At 39.8% G+C, this 22,060-nt stretch overlaps 2 protein-coding genes across 2 annotated transcripts; both read left to right on the top strand.

The window, feature by feature from the left end:
- Positions 1–722: 722 nt before the first annotated feature.
- On the top strand, positions 723–6,071 carry LOC105568464 (proton-coupled amino acid transporter 1-like). Its single transcript, XM_012024162.1, has 6 exons — positions 723–1,419; positions 1,653–1,859; positions 2,393–2,835; positions 4,686–4,864; positions 4,959–5,140; positions 5,730–6,071. Exons 1-6 carry the CDS (start codon positions 1,285–1,287, stop codon positions 5,799–5,801), a joined length of 1,218 nt encoding a protein of 405 aa, XP_011879552.1. The 5' UTR covers positions 723–1,284; the 3' UTR covers positions 5,802–6,071.
- Positions 6,072–7,450: 1,379 nt separating this feature from the next.
- On the top strand, positions 7,451–21,255 carry LOC105568463 (proton-coupled amino acid transporter 4). The gene is made up of 8 exons (XM_012024161.1): positions 7,451–8,605; positions 13,410–13,472; positions 14,802–14,894; positions 15,866–16,223; positions 17,408–17,716; positions 17,965–18,143; positions 18,222–18,391; positions 20,477–21,255. Exons 2-8 carry the CDS (start codon positions 13,417–13,419, stop codon positions 20,737–20,739), a joined length of 1,428 nt encoding a protein of 475 aa, XP_011879551.1. The 5' UTR covers positions 7,451–8,605; positions 13,410–13,416; the 3' UTR covers positions 20,740–21,255.
- The last annotated feature ends 805 nt before the right edge of the window (positions 21,256–22,060 follow it).

The raw sequence follows: 22,060 nt of genomic DNA, 5'->3' as shown, positions 1-22,060 counted from the left end.
TAGGCACTGATTTGCTGTTATAAGTATACCACTGGAAATCGCAGTGGTTCACTTACGCGATAAAGTTGTTGCAAAAAGCCATCGTGAGGAAAATTTTCGAACGCTCGTTGCTTAAAACCGTGCGTCATTAATTAAAAGCCCTGCTGAGACACGCGCGCCCTTACGAAAAAGTAACGAAATGATTACTAGAATGTATATCAGTAATTGAATCATTAGAAATTACTGTCATTTTCTAGCAATTATTTCGTCACTTTGCCGATCACGCACAATCTTAAACTAATAAGCAAACTAGCAATTCACAGTAAATTGAAAAAAGATTTTAAGATCTAGTACGAAAGAATACGTCATGCATCATAATTTCTTCTGTACATATCGCATCGTCAGTAAATGTGCGAGGTGCAGGATAAAGTGACACTAATCGCGACTGACGCATCGGGAAAAATGATCTCGGAATAAATTATGATGCAATTTTTTCGGTAAATGCGTAAATTGATAAGGTATCAGCCAATTCCATGTTATTAACAAGATCTCTTTAGCCTTAAATTTACACACTGAAAAAAATTTCTGGTTGAATATGGACGAATCAGATAATTCCTTTAGGATTTACCAGAATTCCTGTAATCCTACAGAAATTCTGGTAAATCCTAAAGGAATTCTGGTAAATCCTAAAGGAATTATCTGATTCGTCCATATTCAACCAGAAATTTTTTTCAGTACATGCTTTCAAATCTTCTTAAGTCATTGGAAGATAACTTTCAAAATCATATCGTAGTCTATTCATTTCTTGCCCGGATTTTATCTTGGCTATTCAGTCGATTGCCTCGAGACAAGAATCGATACTTGTGTTTACGTAAACCTTTAGAGACCCAAAATACTAACGGCCCAAGCCCGCACGTGACAAGACTAGCGCAAAAAACTGGTTATGGGAAATTTTTCACCGGCTCGTTTGCTCCGAACCGCGACGTCGTTTTCTCTCGCCACCGAAATTTTTCATTAAGTTCGCTGATTAAAACTTTTATTTTTACCAGAATTTTTTAAGAACACAATACGTTAAATCGCGCACCACTCAATATTTTTAATCCAACATTCGTACGTTTTTATAAATTGCGCGAAATGCGTTTATCGCGGTGAATTCTCTGAATTTGTCGCGAAATTAATAAGGATTAACGATTGAATATTATCTTATTTATTATAATCGGTTAGCAAGATATCGATAAGCAAACAGGAAGGTTATCGCACTCACATTGTTCGCGATAAAACCGTTACAGAGATTTCGCGGTGTTCATGCATCTGCTGAAGTGCGCGATCGGCACCGGCATCCTCTTCCTGCCGCACGCCTTCAGAAGGACCGGCTACGCGGTGTCCGTCGTCTGCGGCATCGTCATCGGCGCACTGTGCATTCACGCGGCCGGCATTATCGTACGTGAGGATTACGAAAAGAGCGTTTCGAAAAAAAAGAATAACAATTAGCGAGAAACGAAAGTAGAGAGAGCGAGAGTTTAAGACTCGCCCTTACGCCGCGATGACTCAATTGTTTGCGGATCGGCGCCGCGCCGATGAGATAAGCCATTAAACATAGAGGGAAAGGAAGGTCCGGGTCGCGCAAGGCGCATCCGAATGCAGGCGGGTCTCTCTTTCTTTTTGGTGTGCAGGTACAATGCTCCCAGGCGTTATGCAGGCGCAATCGCGTGCCCATGCTGGATTTTGCCGAAACGGCGCAGTTCTCCTTCCAGGCGGGCCCGGAGAGGATTCGAAAGTACGCCAGGCTATTCGGCGTAGCTACCAACGTGATCATTTGCTTCGTGCACTTTCAGGCCGCCGTGATATACATCTTGTACGTGGCCACGTCGTTCCAGCAGGTACGACACAGCGCCGCGGCAGCCACCGTGCCGGAAGTTGGGACGATAAAGCCGGCACTCGTGACGTCCGCTCGGCGATTTTTACGAATGAATATCCTTTTACGTCGGGCATCCCCGTCACGGTCGGCCTGAATTTTAACGATTCCCCGATGACGAAACCGCAGCCGTCTCTCCGTTTCAGGTCCTCCGCTACCACCGCGGGCCTGTACCCGGAAATTACAGCTCCGTGTTTGAATTAAGGAAACATCGGCCAGAGATTGCTCGAGAAGCATCTTATTACAACCTTAGACCGCAATTTTATCTCACTCGCGTCGGTGGCTTCATATTCTATTGTCGCAAACACAGCGGAGATTATATATAAGGGCAAACAGAGAGATACGGCGCGGCGAAGTTGCGGGAAATCGGTATCTTTGAAAAAGTGCGATTACGAGCACTTTCCACGATCAAGTTTTCGCGCGTTTCGATACAGCCTCGGACAGCTCTTAGGGATAGGAAATTGGCATTACGTAACGCGCGCCTCGCGGTATTTCCAGGTGATAGAATTTTTCTCGGGCCTCGAGATGAACCCGCGCGTCTACGTCGTCATCTTCTTTCCCTTCACCTGCGCCCTGGGCTTCGTGCCGAACCTCAAGTATCTGGCACCGTTCTCCGTTATCGGCACTTTCTTCCTGTTCCTCGGGGTCTGCATCGCGGTTTACTACTTCCTGGACGACGTTCCCGATCCCCATAGACTCGACGCGCTGACGGAAGTCCTACCCGTGCCCATGTACTGCGCCATTTTCCTGTTCGCCTTGCACAACGTGACCCTGTACTTGCCGCTGGAGAACACGATGAGACATCCCGGTCATATGCCGCGCCTGATCGTCGCCAGCACGTCGTTTAACATCGTCATATATCTGGCTTTTGGTTTTCTCGGCTACAACAAGTATCCGGATGCCTGCGACACCGTCATCAAGAACCTACCAATGGAGGAGACGTAGGTGGATTAATTTCTGCCTTGCGAAATACTCGCGCCACCGCCTCTGTCCGTATTTAATTAATACTTTAATGTTGAACCCCTATTTCAGGCATATTTCTCTCCCTTTCTCTTTCTCCTTCGATCAATCATAGTTAATTATATTTAGATCGAAAAACTGCTGGCTTTACATGCCATTCGCAAACACGAAATCTTGGAAGAAATTACATCAGTTTCTTGCGCAAATAAAATTTGTTATTTGGCAGGAATTGCAAATAAATCGTTATCAAAGGCAATTAAACTGTGCATTAACGTAGACAATCGGCAAATATGTCGGCTGCCTGTTTTAAATGACAGCTGTATAATTAACATCGCGTAATCGGTGATCGCAGAACAGGATGTGCTTAACATTTGCGTGATCGCGCGCCGCTCCCCACGCGTTCAGTATCCTCGATTCGTTTTGTACTTGTCGTAAGAATCACCTAGAATAGACGACGCATCCACGGAGCGAGTCCTTCGAATAACTTAAATTTAACAAAAGCGAAACGAATCAGCGAACCGTAGCAAAGAAATACGCAACGTGCAAATCAGGGTCAGTTTGACCACCGCGTGAACGCGAAGGACTCGAAACTAGTTTACGGACAATCTCAGTTGAATTATCGTAGTCATCGCGTCTGGACAATCGCGATCTGGCGATTTTATGTGTCGTTAAGTACGATATATCGCTGCGGCATTCTAGGAATTGTCCGGTCGCAATTCGTGTCACGATTGATACACCTTGATATCGCACGTGTTATTAATTCGATCGTTTAGCTGTACGTAATGAGTAACATTACGTATCAACTACACGGAGAGAATTTTCTCTTAATAAAATTGAAATTTTATCATACATTTTACTAGTAATTATCCTCAGTATACACTTTATTACACTGATAAAAAAATATCTTAATCCAAAAAAATATTACTTTACTCAAGAAAATTATTCATTAGGTGGCTCCTAATAGCTTATTAACTTAAATTTAAAAAATAATAAGCAAATTAAAACATACATCGCCTTAGCAACGTCAGTATTTTCTTGACACCTGGCATTTTTAATGATACAGAAAACTTATTGCGAAAAATATATTACAAACTACATTTTCGCAATAAATTTTCTGTATTATTAAAAATGCCAGGTATAGTCAAGAAAATACTGACGTTGTTAATTATCGCTGGCGACATTGAAGAATTCTTATTAGTACATTGCTTTAATTTAAGTATTTATTAAATATCAAAGAATAGATCATTTTAAATTGAAAACATTTTATTTTAATTCTATAAAATGCTTACTAAGATGTAATTTTCGCAGCGACGTTCTACGATTACATGATTTTCAGGATAAATTTTAAGAGAAAATTCTCTCCGCGAATTAACACGTGTTTACTAAGACACTTTATAATTTTGTTATGGAATTTCTCTCGTGATCGTATACATCTCGTTGTCGATTGTAAATGAATAAAGTTATGACCGCGTTTCTCCGACGGTGCTGCAGCACTTTGAAATTCACAAAATAATTTCAACATTTCTGAATGTGTAATCGGCGGCTATTCTTTCGTCATAATTTTAAATGCGCGAAAATACCGCGATATCTTAATTCTACTTGAGCATTAATCTAAATCTCCCACTATTGATCTCGCACTATTGATATTGAATGATTGCGTTGTGAATCGATGAGAGGGAAGAAGAAAGAGGAGAGCGTACTATTGCCGTATCTCGAAATCGCGAGATTGCCTCACGACAAGTTCTTAGATTCGAATCGGCCGCAGACGTCCCAAAATCGCAATTCACGGCCCATCTGACTTAACGATCGTTTTCACACTGTACTTCCGCAGCCTGGCCCAGGTAGTCAAGATAGCCATTTCCTTGTCGGTCCTGTTTACCTTCGGCCTGGCGTACCACGTCCCGATCAGCGTGCTGTGGCCCATGATCCGCTCGAGAATCGTCACGAAGAGCACGCTGCATCAGCGACTGTGCGAGAGCTCGCTCCGATTAGGCGGCGTGATGGGCACCAGTAAGCGTATTCGCGATTACGAGCGCTCGATGGCACGAATGTTGAGTGTAATTGCCAGGAAGTAACTCGTCCTTGTCCTTCTTTCTGTCCGCAGCGCTGCTGGCCATCGCCGTGCCCCAAATGGTACCCTTGCTGGGCCTGTTCTCCGCCTTGGGCACGTCGACGATCATGCTGCTGATACCCATACTAATCGAGACGTCGACTAAGTGGGCGGAAGCCACGAGGACGATGCTCGTGAAGAACATCGCTATTTTCGTCGTCTGGCTGTTGATCTTGGTGCGACTTTTCTCACGCGGAAAAAAAAAGATGTATCAACAAGTCGGTGCAATTGAAACAAAATCGTTGACAACATCAGTATATTAATGAATAAAAGACGTCAGTTGTCTCAATAATCTGGATATTTAGCTCGGTGCTTACAAGTAAAATCCATAGCAAATGAATTATTTATGTCCGTGGCAGCCCGTAACGTTAATGTTCAATTCAAGCAACTTTATTATTTTAAATTCAACAGCATTTTTTCCCGTGCGGAGACACGCGAAGAATCCTATCGCAGGCTGATATTTCGTAAAAATGCGGAAAAATTTATTTCACCTCGCATTTTCCAAGGAGTAGTTTAGTTTTTTTTAGTTTAGCTTTTCCACATTTTTAACAGTTTGTCTCGGTCCCTCGGGTCTTCAATGAATTCTCCTCAGGAAATAGGAACTTCAGCTTTGAGATTTATCGGTTTTCTTTTTCAATTTAATCGCTCGTGAGATTATCGAGTATATATAAATAATGTTATTGTTTGTCCGAGACGGCAATGTCATCTTAATACGCGCGCCCGTAATCTTGAACTGATGCAATACCCACCTGTGTTACTTTGCAGATTTTCGGGACGATAGAGAGTACTTGGTCAATTGTTAGAGAATACAGCGGGACGAGGCGGGAAAAGTGTTGATCGATAGCTTGTCGATCGCTACTTGAGGGACCCCCGGCACAAAATTACGAAGCGGCTTCCCGCGACAATCCAACGTACTACGCAAAACGGACTGATGTCACTTGAGGACGCGGAGAGCGAAATGCGATGTTACGATAAGAGACGAAGGACTCGCCGGAGCAGCGAAGCGAAAGGATGACAAAGGTGGACAAAATACGCAGGAATTCTTTGTAACAATGCCCCCTGATTACACCTGCTTTCCGGGACACCGCGGTTCTGTGTCGGAAGAGAATATCTCACGCTCCGTTCGTTACGAGACCATTTCAGCCCGTGTGTACCGGCGTCACGAGGGTGACGTATCTCGGCCGTTCTTTTCCCTGCGAATTTCTCGCGTCTAAATGCCCGAGATCAACGTGACTGATACGCCGACCGGTATCGAGGACCCTTAATTTCCGTAAAGATTGGAATGTGGCACTTGCGACATTCCGAAGGAGACGGGGGGGGGAAGGGGGGGAAAGGGATACCTTTAATTTCCCTCGGCCGGCGTTTACGTAACGCGCGGCACGAAGCGGAGTTACGCCGCTCGCAATGTGGAACAAGAGCGGCGGTAGCCTACAATGAGAAACTGCACCGCGGCGCAACAGCGTTCCGGAGAAGGTGGGAGATCGCCGAGGACCTTCTTGCGAGAGGACGAAGAGAGACGGCGAGCGCGCGCGCCCTGCGAACGGAGGAGGATGAGGATAAGGTGAAAGGGAAACGCGTAAGATGCAGAGGCGCGAATCGAAGCTGATTCGCACAGTCGAATAGCCGACGTCCCGATGTGTACGAAACTCGAGGACGGCTACTCGACGTAGTATTCCTCAGACGCCGGAGAGGTGTCGACGATTTCTGATCCGAGTGGCTCGCCGCGTCCGTTTATTTCTCCTCTCTTTTCGCCGATCCTTGGACTCTAAAGTGCCGTTAATCAATTAATTACGCGGTAAACGCTATCGCCAACGCACGAGCGAGGACAAACGCGCAATGGGATAGAGAAGCGGAAGCGGTACCGCAAGGATTAGGTGGAGGGAAAAACGTGAAAGCGGAAAGCGATCCGATGGTTGTACGGGCTGTTGATGTGCGCCGCTTCGACGTATAATTTCGGACGTTGTTATCGTCTACGCTCTCGGAACGATTGTCCATTCATGAATTCGCAAACATCGAGGTATCTTCGAGAATTCAAATAATATTTTGCAAGTGCGGTTTCCTTAAATATTTTGTTATCAAATTCCCTCACAATTATTTAGCACTCGGCGCGTTCTATATTCGTTCCCCGGTTCGACAATATTTTCGACCTTATAACTCCTAGCCATTGGACGATTTTTCCCATTTGTGTCGAAATTTGTACTTGACAACAATCCCATCAATCCCCCCCCCCCCCAAAAATACAAACGAACTATCATCCGTCCTCTCGTTTGTTTTATGATTGTACGAATTAATATTGCAGACCCGGACAAATATTTGACTCAACTCTCCGAGCTACGTCAGTCCGTGATATTTAAACTCTTGGCGACGTGAAATCCCACGTCCATCAATCGACGGGGCAATTTTTTAGCTACGATATTGGCAAGCAAACCCACTGGCTTTGATCGCCGTCACACCGTTTATCGTGCACACTCCAAAGCAACGTCGAATCGGGTACATTACGTGCTGTCACTATCTACTCCCTCCCTTCCTGGTGTACTCGCACGAGCGAGGAAGCTCATACTCGCGGTAGTCACTCACGTGTATTGACTGTCCGTATATATATACCTGGCTAACGCCAAGGCAGTTGCCCAGTCGTGTGCGGTCTGTCACCGTTTCACGTTAATTTCGTCTCGCTGCTCGCCGTTACCGCCTCCCACCCTCGGTGACAGGCCAGAAAGAAGGAGCCCAGCATCCCGCGAAATCGACGAAAGTTATTTATCTATCCATCATCCCGCGTTCGTCGACCACTTAGCGGTCTCTGGCGGCGAGAAGTCATCAATCTTCCGGATGATTACGCGCGCTGATAACGTCTCCGCCGTCGCGAGAATAAACCCCGGGATCGCGCGGAAACCATTGTCGGCGATAATTTTCGATGGGATTCAAGGACATCGCCCACGGACGAGCTATTAGAGACAATTGATCTCGGAGCCGCAAAGTTCTTCATGGTGGAGCCACGCACGAGTTCCCATCGTTATCGAGGTGAAATCTACCCGATCGTCACCTCGCAGCGCGAGCGTGCGATCTTCGAATTACTTCCGATCTTGCTGAGAGATTCGCGCGGCGCGAATTCGCGACGCTGATAAAATAGGTACAGTAGCCCACCGATCAGGATCAACCGGGCATTGTCTCTTTGCGCAATTGTATATAAGCGCCAGGGATTCGTCGGGATCGCGATTCGTCTGGATTTTGCCTGGGAACCTTGTAAATCACACCTGGATAGCTTTAACAATCCGCTGATAAATAATTATCTCGTTATATTACAAATACAATAGCCTTTAAGAGAAAAAGAAGGCAGTAGGGTACGAGACCTTGGATAGAACAGTTCTCGCTCGACTGGAGCTCACGTGACCGTTTCGTGCTCCAAAAGAGGGAAAATAGAAAGAGACCGAGAGAAAATAAAGGCTTTTGAGTAAGCGAGAGATTGCGTCCGAAAAAGAAAACGTTGAGTTAAACGGAAGGATCGATATTTTTATTTGGGCGAGGTGACAATGTGAATCTGGAGGATTCAGCGTACCACAACGTCATCAGAGAGAGAGAGAGAGAAATTAACGTCCTTTGTGAATCAAGCATCTGTGTTCGCGTCCACGTCTCAATACGCAAGAGTAAGTACATCGCAAATGTATTCGAGAAAATTTATGAAAATTGACTTTATTACATAAATAGTCGCAACCCGAAGGTTGTAACAAAGATCATAACTTACAAATGACTTGTTTATGTAAGGATGTATTTACGCTCGGAGAAAACAAACTAGTTCCGCCACTTGTAATGTGATAACTCTGGGATTAAAATATTGGCAACTAATTTTTATAAAGTCATGACAACGAGAATAAGTTTTTGTGAATTATCAAAATGTACTCGCGGCAGCAAACGTTGAATCTTAATATTATTTCATTAATATGTAATAATTATATGTTACTTAAATAGTAATAAATTTTAAATCTTCTATAATGGTAAAATGGCAAAACAATTCTGATATAATTATAGGCTTTGTACAATAAGCTATGATAATTAATTATATTCTTTTAATGTAGACGAATATTTTTCTGAAATCAGTCATTATGTCATGATAACAAATCATGATACATTTTCAGCGTTAATAATACATTTTTCGCCAATAAAACTCTTATTTACTTTTTTTTGTAATTTATCTCACCATATTTGCTGTAAGCGGTTGACATTGTTATGTTTCCTTAATTCGTACAACTCATTCTTTTTACTGCGATTTTATAATTGAGATGTTAATTCTCCTTAACTTTCTAGTTGGTGGTACATGTTTTTCCTGTGTGTGCTTTGCCTGAACTTGTTACGTTATAGTTGATAAGCTATCAACACATAAGCAATAAGCAAAAAAGTGACGCAAATATACTTCTTTTTCCATTTAAAAATCCGTAGATTAAAATTTACCTGCACCCGACAGATAAACGAGATGAACATTTTTCTGATTATATGTGCAGATTTGTTTGGGATATTTACGATTTTTATGAGTGACTTTAATGACCGACTTTGACAGAGTTATGTTGTAAGATAAAATCTTTGTAAAGTATCGTACATATCGAAAAATAACTTGAAAACAATTTTAGTGGTTCTCAATTTTTTTTTGTAAATGCAAGTTAATAAAAATTTACAAAGACTCTTTATTGTTAAAAAAGTTTTCAATATATTTTAACGTAAAATACACAAAAGTAATTATTAAATATTTTCGACACTTTAATGCTTTTTCTGAAATAATTAAGTATTTCTGATTAGGGAGAAGTTTTTGGTAAAACTCGTCTTATTAAAATTCAACACAAAGATGTATACATAAAATATTCCCAGTGAACATCGATTACATTGCACTTGTGTTGCAATTTCTCACTCAACAATGTAAATATAATACATGTGTTATATTACATTTATATTGTTGAGTGAGAAATTGTAACATAAATACAATGTAATTGACGCTCGGTGTTTGCTGTATTACTGTATTGCATATACGAATTGTGATAAGCATTCATGAATGCCGCGCTAATATTTTTCAAGGGATAGAATGACGCGCAAATGACAACTACGTTTATTAATATTATTATAAAGAAATCGTATCACAGTAGGGATTTAGCCTGTAAGCTGAAAACAAACTCGAGCGATAACAATCTAGATAGGCTACGTGATCGATAAAAGAATACCATTGATTTAAGATGGACCAGTTAGCTCGTTACCCTCCTCCGCATTAACATACGATGAATTATTAATACGATTCGATAAAAACGTGTGAAGAACAATATTTACATATTTGTACTTGTAATCATCATTGTAGATATTTGTGTTTTATCAACTATCAAATATCGGTTATCGCGTATTGAAAGCGACGAAAATTGCTCGCGAAACCTTTCAGAAAGCAATAAGATTTCAAAGATACTTCGTTCTGCGATAAAACACTTTAAGCAATGTAAAGTGATTGTGTCAACTGAGTTGCTTGAAAAATTTAATCGCGTGGTTAGCTGGTTATTCCGTCTGCAGTAAATTATTGGAATAATACAAGCACTAGACCGTTGAATACAAGTAAATATATTTTACAGGAACTTACAACATATTATCGGCAGTTTTTTGTGTAAGTAATCTTAACTTGTGAAAGTTAGAAAGTCACAACTATCAGACTGTTCAATTTTTTTGCCATAAAAGATAAAAATAATATCCTTTGTAATAATGAGCTGACTTGCACTCTGTGTACAAGAGAGATAATACAATCTATTGTATCTAAAATAGCAATTATTCAAATAATCACTTCTTGAATGTTGAAGACAATTATACAACGGGCAATTATACTTTGTAACAAATTAGTGCAAAAGTTATGACGGTTAAAGGTGTATCATATATTATTTGCGCTGGAAATAATAAGAACTGCGTCCACTTGACTCGGTCCTTGATATAAAGCTTATCTGTAAGACTTCTGCGAAGTAATCTATCTCGCTTGATCTAATTTACTGATTAACTTGTAACGAATCGTTACGATTGGCAAAATATACTGACAAGTTTACATCATATCTCAACGTGACGTATTAGTGATAATTAGAAGTAAAAATAATATATATATCTCATTTTGAAGAGAAATTCTTTCTCGCTCTTTGTCGACACCGCACCAGTTGGTGCGTTAATCAAATTATTACACCGTTTAAACCTTTAATCGAATTTAATTATTCTACAGTTTTAAAGTATTCATGAAAATTGCATAATAGATTTGTAGACACAATTAATTATTGCAAGTTGCACCGTAGATTGTCCTTGCGTATTGCCGGCATTATTCTTTGCTCTTCGTGGAATATGTATGAGATGTAGTTTCAATCACGCGAGTCCTTCACGACGTTGACGTCTCTCGTGCTCGTTGAAATGATCAAGGCTCTCTCTTCCGAGGATCCACGTACATTCAGGTCCGTTTATTACTGAGCTCACTCTGCGGATTCGTTCGCGTAATATCAAGTCATTTCCCTGCCGCTTTTACGTAAAATGGCGAAAGTAGATCAAGAATCGGTCGCTATCGGCTGCAATCTTGAGCGCAGGGAGCCGTCTTGCACAACTCTGACTTTTTTTATCTCCCATTAATTTCCCATGCGAATCTCGGGTGGTCTGTCGGGTCGCAATCCACGATGAATTTTCGTCACCGGTTTCGTCGAAACAGCGCGCATGGTTTTTATTGGCAAAGAAACTTTGGAGAAACTTTTGAGAAAATTGGTCAAGGTGAAGCATCATATAACGACCATCTGTCAGATGTATATCGTGTATATTGTACCTATCCTATCTTAGATCAGCTGTCTCTTTTTACGTAACTGACCACTTTTGTCGATAAATCTTTAGAAACTTCCATGCCTCTTTACCGTGTAATTTTTCATATCCAAATTCTCTTTTCGTGTCTCAGTAAATCTGATAAAATTGACGAGCGATAATAATTGAGCGCAAGCCTTGAACTAATTGTTGCAATTCACTGATAAATTTTCAAACAATTTTTCACAGAGCTTATTATTGTCTTGTCAAGTTCTTGCACCCGATTAAACAAAATCGACATTTAATCATTTTATCGATCGTTTCTTTATTTAGAGAGTTATTTTAATTAGTGGCAAATTAAAAGTGATGTGTATCCAAGATTTCGTTGCAGCGTGTTAATCTTATTAAACAGTAATTTCATAGAAATTCGCGGATTTCCGTAGCTCAGGTATTTGTTAATACCGACTCATACAACTATGATAAACGAAGTAATATATTATATCAGTTCTCATAATCCAGAACGTGACATGGCTTTGATTGACATTAGCCTTAGCAAGAATGTTAATAATGCAACTATGGTTAATAATCCAATCTTTAAAAAGAATTGTTCGACGACTTTAGGCTGGCAGATGGTTTCTTTATTTAAATCCGACGTTTCGACCATACGGGTTGTGGTCCTTCTCAAGGAATTCAACAATAATATTACGTCACTGACACTAATCTAAAAAGCACAGGAGTTTGATATTCATCTCTGGGCGTCACTCGGAGAATTATGTTAGAAGGCACGTCCCTCCGATGTAAGGACCACAATAGGACAGGCCCAGAAATGAATGTCAAACTCCTGTGCTTTGTAGTTTAGTATCCATGACGTAATAGTTTTGTTGAATTCCTTGAGAATGACCACAACCTGTATGGTCGCAACGTCGGATTTAAATAAAGAAACCATCTGCCAGCCTAAAGTCGTCTAACAATTCTTTGTATCGTTAATCAACTACTGGCGATTCACATTGTGTCGTTGTTAATATAATCTTTATTACTGTAACTTCTTTTTCTGCGATAAGATATGCAAACACGATCAGTATAAGAACTTTACCGACGTAATATCGATAACTAAATATAATTTTACAATCGCCCACATGGTAATGGCGTATTTCTTCTTTCGAAAGGTTCACGGATTACTATACGGATTCGTATCGGTATAAAAATCGTGGTCAGCCAGAATTTGTTTAACTGATTGTTTCATATTTACAATATGATATGGCAACGAGGAAGCCTTCCGTTTCCAAACAGCAATTGATCCGATAACGCCTTATCTCATTCGATGCGCCAGCAATTCATTTTGCGTCTAAGATTATCGATTTTTCATATCATTAACGAAAATTAAAAGACAGGACTGATACGAGTGTTAACGTTATAATAACGTATGCTTTGTTAGTACAATGAGATATAATTTCCAAATATGTTTTCATGCTTATACCCGGTAGGCTTATAAAAATAAGTGATTTATTTATTTACCTTATTCTATAACAATTAATTAATATTACCAAATGACGTAATAATTCATGTTTGTATCATGTCGTAATTTAATTATTATTACGTATGTAATTATGTATATATAAGTATAATATTGTTCTCTCAATTTTCTATATAATATTGTTTTTCTTGTCACAGGATCGCCATGGGTCGAGCAGAGAAAGAACAATCGGGCAATCCTATGACGGAATTCAGTAGCAGGTACTTGCGTCATTAATGTTCAATTATGTCTTATTTGCGCGTTAATCCAAGCAACAAAATATACAAACATCGATTAGAATGTAAATTTCGTTGGTCCCATCGCAAACGATCTTGTTGATACTATTCGTGCACGATAACGAAAATCGTGCAGATAACAATTTAAGTGCATGATAGACAACGGCTTTCTTAATGAGCAGAGTCATCCTTAAACGATAAACTTCAATCGCCGATAACGCGGCTTCTGTATACGCAGTGTCTGCAAAAGTAATCATTATCGATCAAGAATAATCACCGTGGAATGCGATTATATCGCGTTTTACGCGGAGATAGGAAGCGCGTTGTACAAACTCAGTTTTTCCCTGTAACACTTGATTGAAATTGTTAACGTTTTTTTCTTGTTAACGTTTATTATCAAATCTCGGTAGATAGCGTGACAAATGACACTGCAAAAATTTTCGTTTAAGAGTCTCCCTGAAAGCGCCCCGTTTAAAATTATGTGTAACACAATATCTGGTAGTGCAATTTTTATTGGAAATTAATTTATTACAATGTGTCGAATTCGTATTGAAAAAGTAAGAGATCTCGATAACAAGAAATTTTAGGAAAGAATATCTTTCATTACGCACTCTCTCTAATTCTCCCACAATTCCAAATGTAACAACATATACACAGAGGACAGTTTTCTGTTATGAGATAGATTTCTGTTACGAGATAGCAAGTTTTCAACACCTAAATTTAATCACAAATCTTTTTTTTTCGCAACAATTACACAAGCTAACAATAAATTCTCCACTAAACAGATTTCGCCCCAATAGCATCATGGTAGAATGAACTGATGCCTATTAAGTCAATAGAAACACCCGCTACCTCATATTAGAATCCTATCTCATAATAGGGGACTTTCCTCTGTATACAGTAAGCAATCAACAGATTGGCGACATATTCGACAGACTGTCGACAGTCATCTGTGTGTCTAATCTGTTAACATTTTGTCGACAGAGTCTGTTGATACAGATTCGCAGAAAGCTGATAAATTCTGTCGTTTCATGGATTATTAAAATCAAATCGAATTTTTCTAGTTTATAGGAAATAAATAATACAATGTGAGAAAAGTTATTTATTGTTTAAAGTGTGTAAACAATAAATAATGTACGACGCGTTTGCCGCTTTTCTCACCAATTTATTATCAAAGTCCGTAGCCTTTCTGCCAACAAAAACTGCTAGCAGGCTCTGTTTTACAGTTTAGCTCTCTGGTTATATATGTACATATATGTACATCTTATTGTATTTAATTCAATGTCTTGTATAATTGTGCTTTTTCGTTTTTAGCACGAAGATCGCACCGAGTATCGGTGAATATAAAGAAAAGGATGAACTGCACTACGATCCTTTCGAGCATCGTGACAAGCAACATGCAACATCGTAAGCACAAGTTTAGCATTTTTATCAGCAAATTGAGGTGCATTTTGAATAATTTAACGTTAAAGTATTCTGCGTTACAATATTTATCTTCATATGTTTCAATGTATATGTTAAAGATAAAACACGTGTATCTTGATACATATGTTTTATCTTTAACATATACATAGGCGTAATAATATACCTACGTACAAAGTTATTGAAATTACAGTTTCTTACTTCAAATATATGTTATATAATAAGTTAAACATACAGTTATTTTTTTTAATTGACGAACATTTTTGTGATTTGATAAATATTTGCTTAGCAGCCCGTAATTGCCTTTTTTCAAATATTTCTTGATTCAACGCCTTTTTCTCAGTGCGCTCTCTTAAAGTTAATAGAAATTATTAATGGATTGTTCGATTTGCAGTGCTATAACTATGATCAGTGACTACTCACTGCTTTTCAGTGATAATCCACTGGTTAACTTTAAGAGAGTTTATTTATTTAAAAAATGATCATATCTTCCCGCAATAGGAATAAATTCATTTACATCATTTATACAGGGGGTGTCCATCCGCACGTATACAGGTAGAGGGGGTTCAACTAAAGAGAAAAGCTATACACTATTTTGTAAAATTCCCAATAGTTATCGAGTAATTAATTGAAACGTTTGAGTATTTAACAGTTATGTGTTTCACGAACACAAGATTCATCTAGTCTCAGGCTAAGAAGATACAATTCATTCCTATCTCGTTCAATTAAATCCCAAGCAAACGGCAAGTAATAGCTTCACAACACATGTGTGTTATTACATTTACATTGCTAAGTAGGAAGTTATATTAGTGTTATGTAACTATTGCTTGGTGTTTACTAGGATTTTATTGGTACTCGCGTAAATTTAAATAATCGATCGAACTTTACACATGTACGTATATCGTAAACCCCAGTGGAATTAGTAACGCAACTTAACGTTTCATCACGCGTTTCAGGGATTTGGGTTCCTTGACGCATCTCCTCAAGTCGTCTCTGGGAACGGGAATCCTGGCCATGCCGCACGCAATAAAGAACGGCGGGCTGCTGTTCGGCGGGGTCGGCACGATCATAATCGGCATGATTTGCGCGCATTGCGTGCACATACTGGTGCGTACGTCTCACGTGCTCTGCCGGCGCACCAAGACGCCGAGTCTGTCGTATGCCGAGACAGCGTACGCGGCCTTCCTCTGTGGACCGAAGCCGATCAGGCCTTGGGCCAACGGCAGCAAGATATTCGTGAACACAGCACTGTGTGCGACTTACGTGGGCGGCTCATGTGTTTACGTCGTGTTTATTGCCAAGTCCATTGAGCAGGTATGCACCTTGTATAATTCATGACTGCGAAATCGTATATCTATGCTAAGACGTGACGAGCTCAATTTTGTTAATACATTTTTGCCTCATTCCGCTATAACAATCGGCTAAGGTGCGGCAAAATTACGCAATCTAATATGAGTCTAATGAAACTGGAAGGAATTACCATATTTGTCATGTGAATTATTTCCCGTTTCATTTACCGTAAATTAAATATACAGCGATGAAGTCGATGAGATGGTGACTGAGGAGGAGAGCTCATGTTCACGTTAATAACTCGGAGATATCTTATATAAATTACAATTCAAGGTCAATTTGATGAATTAACTGACGTTCTGCAATTTTTACGATACCGAATAAATATTTTTTCAACACACGATGATTACTGCACTCTTTAATCGGCAGATAACTTTAATTTAATTTATATGTATTTCTGTTATTCTTAGAGAAGCAATAACACAAATATATATTTGATAATACAACGATAATTGCGTGGTTTATCAGATATCTTAGATTGTAATTATTGTTAACAGTTCTTTTATTATTTTTATATAACATTATAAAATTCTTACTCCGTTATTTGTAATTACTGATTGTATATCGCAAACACATTATCTACCTTCTACTTACGTTGAAACTTTAATTGATCAAAGATTTTTTTGATGAATGTCATGATAATTTTTGTTCTCTAAAGTACAGAAATTAGCCTTGCTCTTCTCGTTTTAAAAAATGTTTGAGAAAATTATAACTCACGTTATTGTACAATTAGAAGAGTTCAAACAATAGAGATAGCGACAATTTTAATTTTTAAAACACATACGTAGACACGGAGTTACGGAAACTTAAAGTATTAAATGTTTTATTATTTTAAGCCAGTTTCATAAACGTCGGTTAACTGTTAACCAAAGTTCAGTCAACTCCCTGTCTTTTGCTATCTTATTATCTAAGAAGAGACAGAGAATCAATTAACCTTCGGTTAGCAGTTAACCGACGTTTGTGAAACTGGCCTTTAAACAATGCGGTAATAAGGAGGAAGTAAATAATATATCGATCGTGCATCGCGTTCTGGAGGGACAGTTCTACTTGTTCCCTTTTGCTCTCACTCGCTCCCTTCGCGAGCCCTCGCACGAGTCGCATGACCGAGTCGAGCTTCCATATCACCGCTGTGCGTCTCTTTTTTTCAGATCGTGAATTTTTATACGGGGAGGACGGAAATAGACGTAGAGGCAGGGAGGGGAGTGGACATACAATTCTGCATCCTCTCGCTGATCCCGGCATTGGTACTGCTCGGTCAAGTGCGCGATTTGAAATATATGGTGCCGTTCTCGACACTGGCGAATCTCTTCATGTTGACCGGCTTCTCAATCACGCTCTACTACATCTTCAGTAGTAGCAGTCTGCAGTCGTTGGAGAACAAGAAGCTGATCGCCACACCGGGAGAACTGCCCCGTTTCTTCGCGACTGTGATATTCGCCATCGAAGGTATCGGCGTTGTAAGTTCCAATGACCATTGCCACGGTGACGATTAGTATTAGTAAACGCGAATGACTGATCGTCGCAGGCGTAGGTGGTTCTTTATTTAGTCGGGAAGAATAACGAAGAATTAAAGTATAGTCCGATACAGGAGAGCAACCGCTGTACGCTTTTACAAGCGGATAATTCGCACTTACAAATCGCACTTCCCTCTCGCGTCTTTCGCATCCTTGAGCGCTTCCCGAACCCGGTACGATTGTAATCGCAGGTGATGCCGGTGGCGAACAACATGAAGAGTCCGCAGCACTTCCTAGGATGTCCTGGCGTGCTCAACGTCACGATGACGATAGTTGTCTGCCTATACGCCATGATGGGGGTGTGCGGTTACCTCGCGTACGGCGAGCATGCTCGGCCTAGCATCACGTTGAATTTACCAACGGAAGAGATGTAAGTAGACACACATCCTTTGCTAAACGTTAGTATGTCGACACGCGCGCCGTAGACTGACGAAAAGCGATGTTTCAGTCCAGCCCAAGTGGTGAAGATCCTCATTGCCGCGGCCGTTCTCTTTACTTACGGTCTGCAGCTCTTCGTGCCGCTCGAGATCATATGGAACTCCATGAAGCACTTGTTCAGCCATAAGTATGCAGCCATCGGCGAGACGTTCATGAGGATATGCATAGTTATGATAACAGGTAAAGTGCCTTGTATCATGCGGATGCAAAGATGTTACTTTAAAGGTCATTCTATATTAGCCGCGAGCGCTGCAACGAGGGATTCAATCAATTGAATCCCTCATTGCAACGCTTGCAACTGCGATTGCGAGTAATGTAAAGTGACCTTAACCGTTACCAGGGTTGGGAAGTAACTCGTACATTTTTTCGATAACTAGTGGCTAATTTAATTTTTAAACCTCCACAAGATCGTATCGGGCCTTGGCATTTGTGCATAAATGCCATTATCGACACTTTACAGTTCAAATGCAGATTTGATATTTTTATTTTCATTGCAAGAAGGCAACTGGAAAGTAACGACTCGTTTCTTTCTGAGTGAACTGTAACTAGTTACATTCCTAGCGAAAAAAAAACTGTAACTCGGAATAGCTTAATTGTATAGCTAAACAAATGATTGAAGTGATTGAAGATGACTTCAGCCGAGAGAATTCTAATGCAATTTTACAAGTCCCCTATTAGGAGATAGGTTCCCAATATGAGATAGCAGGTTTTTAACGTCCAAATTTAATCGCAAATCTTTTTTCGCAACAATTACGTGATGTAACAATGAATTTTCCACTAAACAGATTTCGCTGCAAGGGCAATAATTTCACGATGGAATCAACCGATGATGCCTATTGATTTAACGGAAATCCCGCTATTCCATATTAGGATCCGATCCCATAATAGGGGACTTACCTCTATATATTTAAAATATTTCGGTGACAAAATCCGTCGGCTGTACGAAGTTAATGTTATTAAATGCGAATAACCGGTTGTCCGAGGCGTAGGTGGTTATTTACCTGATTGGAAAGGATAACAAGGAATAGAAATAATTCGATACAGGAAAGCCACTGTTGCTTTTATAAGCGGATGATTCACAAGTCGTTTGCATTCTTGGGCGACTCGTATCTCCTTTCCTACCCATAAATGGGTCTCTAGAAAGGACGTAGTTCTTAGAGAGACTTAAGAGTAAACATAATTTTTTTATCAACGAAAGAATGTGAATCAGTAGTTAATAATGTTTTCTTCCATTTTATAGAATTTTCTTTTGCTACAAATTCTCTCTCTCCTTTCTTTTTTTCTTTAATTTACGAATTTAAACAGAAAAATAATGTAACATTGCTGCAAATATTTCTTGAACCTTTTGAACAACGAGTCCAGCGAGATAGTTAGGCAGTCGTTAAATACTTAAAGAGATGGCGTGTTTTTCATACCGACGTGCCTCAAAGAGTTAACGCCGCTTTCTCGTAACCTTTTCCGGTTGCATTTTTTTTTTTGCCACGAACGATATTCCAGCGATCGCGAGACGGAGAAACCACTATTAAACCGCGATGAATCACGCACTCCCGGTAGAGAGGAGGTCGGTCGGAGACCCGATCGGTGAGCCGATTGAATGATCGGTGTCACCCACTTACTCCGCGTGCGTGTACGCGTGACGCGCCTTTTTATCACCAGGTGCACCGAGAAAGAAAGGAATTGTCTGCCTGCGTGTCTGCCTGTTTCGGTTCAGATCGGCTCTTTCGTTCGCAATAGATTCGGCCCACTTTGGCCCGCGTCCGATTCGGTTTCTCATCGCTGCGATAAATTTTTTTTCTCTTGTTAGGAGCTGCCGATACGTCGTCTAAGCGTGTGAACACGACGTCACGATCTGAATGTCGCGAAAGATATGCAGTTTATTATTTTCTTCATTGGATTAATCGAAAAATATTATAATAAAAATATCACACTTGTTGATCACGTTTTTTGATAATTCAAATTTATTTTGCACACGGAAAAAAATGCTGTTGAATTAAGCAAAATAAAGTTGCTTGAATTAAACGTTAATTAACTCAATTGTATGTGCTATGGATTTTAATTTTAAGTATTGAACTAAATATCCAGATTATTAAGACAACAGTCTGGTGTTTTTCATTTATTAATACTGATATTATTTCAATTGCACTGATCTTGTTGATACATTATTCTTCTTTCCGTGCATGCGCGTTTAATATGAATGTAGACTTTGATTCAGTCGCATGAAGATAATTGATATGTTTGTGATATAATAATTTCTTTTTCTTACAGTGATAATGGCGCTGCTAGTGCCCGATTTGGACCCATTCATTTCTCTAGTCGGTGCAATATTCTTTTCTATCCTCGGCATCAGTATTCCAGCTGTCGTCGAGACGATTTCGTGCTGGGAAGGCCATTTGGGCGCCTTCAAATGGCGACTATGGAAAAATTCTGTGCTACTTGTATTTTCGTTATTAGCGTTATCGTTCGGTTCGTGGATCTCAGTGCAAGACATAATGAAGCTTTATAATGAAGAAGAAAAAGAAAAATTGTAATATTTTATTTAGCGTTTTATCTCAATTTTTCTTACACACCTGGAACTCCAGTGTCGACAAGAAACGCAACGAGGTCTTTTAATACAACAACTAATTAAGCGCGATGCACTTTTGTTATTTTGTATTCTCGTTACTTGCGTTTGTATTTGACTCGTGGATCTCAGTGTTAGTTATAATGAACTATTATAGTTAATAATAAATTTTACTAAGTTTACTGTTTTAACAGCGTCCCTACTTAATTTCCTGTATAACGCACCTATTGTCGACTGCTTATGCTGAAGATGAGACGAATTGAAGGTTTCAGTGCGAGAATGAAAAAAGAAAAAGATCTGTGGCTGATAAAGTTCACAGATCAAGTACAAAAACTACTTACACACTTTGAGTATAATTGTTAAAAATTATGAACATGTATCATTCATTTTCGAGATCGTGCTTCGTCCTTGCGCGCCTCGTCTACAATGTACTCTTTGCGTTTAGAAGCATTCTATTTTGTAGCCAATAAATACGTTTGGAAACTTTGTGCAAGTTGATAAATTGTACATTATACATTGTACAATTCGTAGTGTTGACTGACTTTTTAAGCGTTTCGATCTGCTTATATAAAATAAAATGTTTTAGACGCGAAGGACACGTTGCAGATCAGGTTTAATGGAAAGTAAACCTCGCTAACGCCCACTAGTACTCGTAAGTTCGATGACTTTGAGCTGTGCTCTCTTTTGGAATCTGTCGCCAACATTCCTGTCATCTGGGTGATCATATAAGCGGAGTTTCCCGTCTGGATTCAGTTTTCGTACGCGTGATGCGATAAATCAGGATTGGCATGCTGGAAATGCGGCTCAAAAGAAATTATCGGCCTCGAAGACACGCGGTCCCGGTTTGATAATCAAGTTTTACCGAAAAGTTTTGCAAACTCCGGCGATCGCGGTGTCATTAATTTTCTACGTGTTTATCTCTGAATAATTATGCAAAAGTCATCCGCAACGAAAGCATTCTACTACATCAAATCTGCATTTATCTTATTACGATCATTGCCCTAGCAGCACAATACATATTGGCGCAATATTGGGAAATAACGTAAATCTACACGGAGAGAATTTTCTCTTAAAGCTGACCCTGACAATTATGTAATCGTGGGACAACATGACATTTTGAAGAACTTTATGAGAGTCCTAAAAGTTACCATACATTTTACTAGTAAAATGTATGGTCAAATTTCAAAAAACTCATAAAATTCTTCAAATTGCCGTGTTGTCCCACGATTATGTGATTTTCAGGATAAATTCTCTCCGCGTAGTATTGCCAATATTGGTCCAATATTGTA

The sequence above is a fragment of the Vollenhovia emeryi genome, unplaced genomic scaffold (genome assembly GCF_000949405.1).
Source record: "Vollenhovia emeryi isolate VEMERY1.0 unplaced genomic scaffold, V.emery_V1.0 DF939129.1, whole genome shotgun sequence".
NCBI classification, from domain to species: domain Eukaryota; kingdom Metazoa; phylum Arthropoda; class Insecta; order Hymenoptera; family Formicidae; genus Vollenhovia; species Vollenhovia emeryi.
This window is presented reverse-complemented; position numbering and strand designations above follow the sequence as displayed.

What these genes read in the sequence shown, in the direction of transcription:
- LOC105568463 (XM_012024161.1), top strand. Translation starts at nt 13,417, where the DNA reads ATGGGTCGAGCAGAGAAAGAACAATCGGGCAATCCTATGACGGAATTC. An exon ending in ATGACGGAATTCAGTAGCAG is followed by an intron (nt 13,473 to 14,801) that starts GTACTTGCGTCA and finishes TTTCGTTTTTAG; the next exon opens with CACGAAGATCGCACCGAGTA. An exon ending in CCATCGAAGGTATCGGCGTT is followed by an intron (nt 17,717 to 17,964) that starts GTAAGTTCCAAT and finishes TTGTAATCGCAG; the next exon opens with GTGATGCCGGTGGCGAACAA.
- LOC105568464 (XM_012024162.1), top strand. Translation starts at nt 1,285, where the DNA reads ATGCATCTGCTGAAGTGCGCGATCGGCACCGGCATCCTCTTCCTGCCG. An exon ending in TTCACGCGGCCGGCATTATC is followed by an intron (nt 1,420 to 1,652) that starts GTACGTGAGGAT and finishes TTTGGTGTGCAG; the next exon opens with GTACAATGCTCCCAGGCGTT. An exon ending in TCGTCTGGCTGTTGATCTTG is followed by an intron (nt 5,141 to 5,729) that starts GTGCGACTTTTC and finishes GTTACTTTGCAG; the next exon opens with ATTTTCGGGACGATAGAGAG.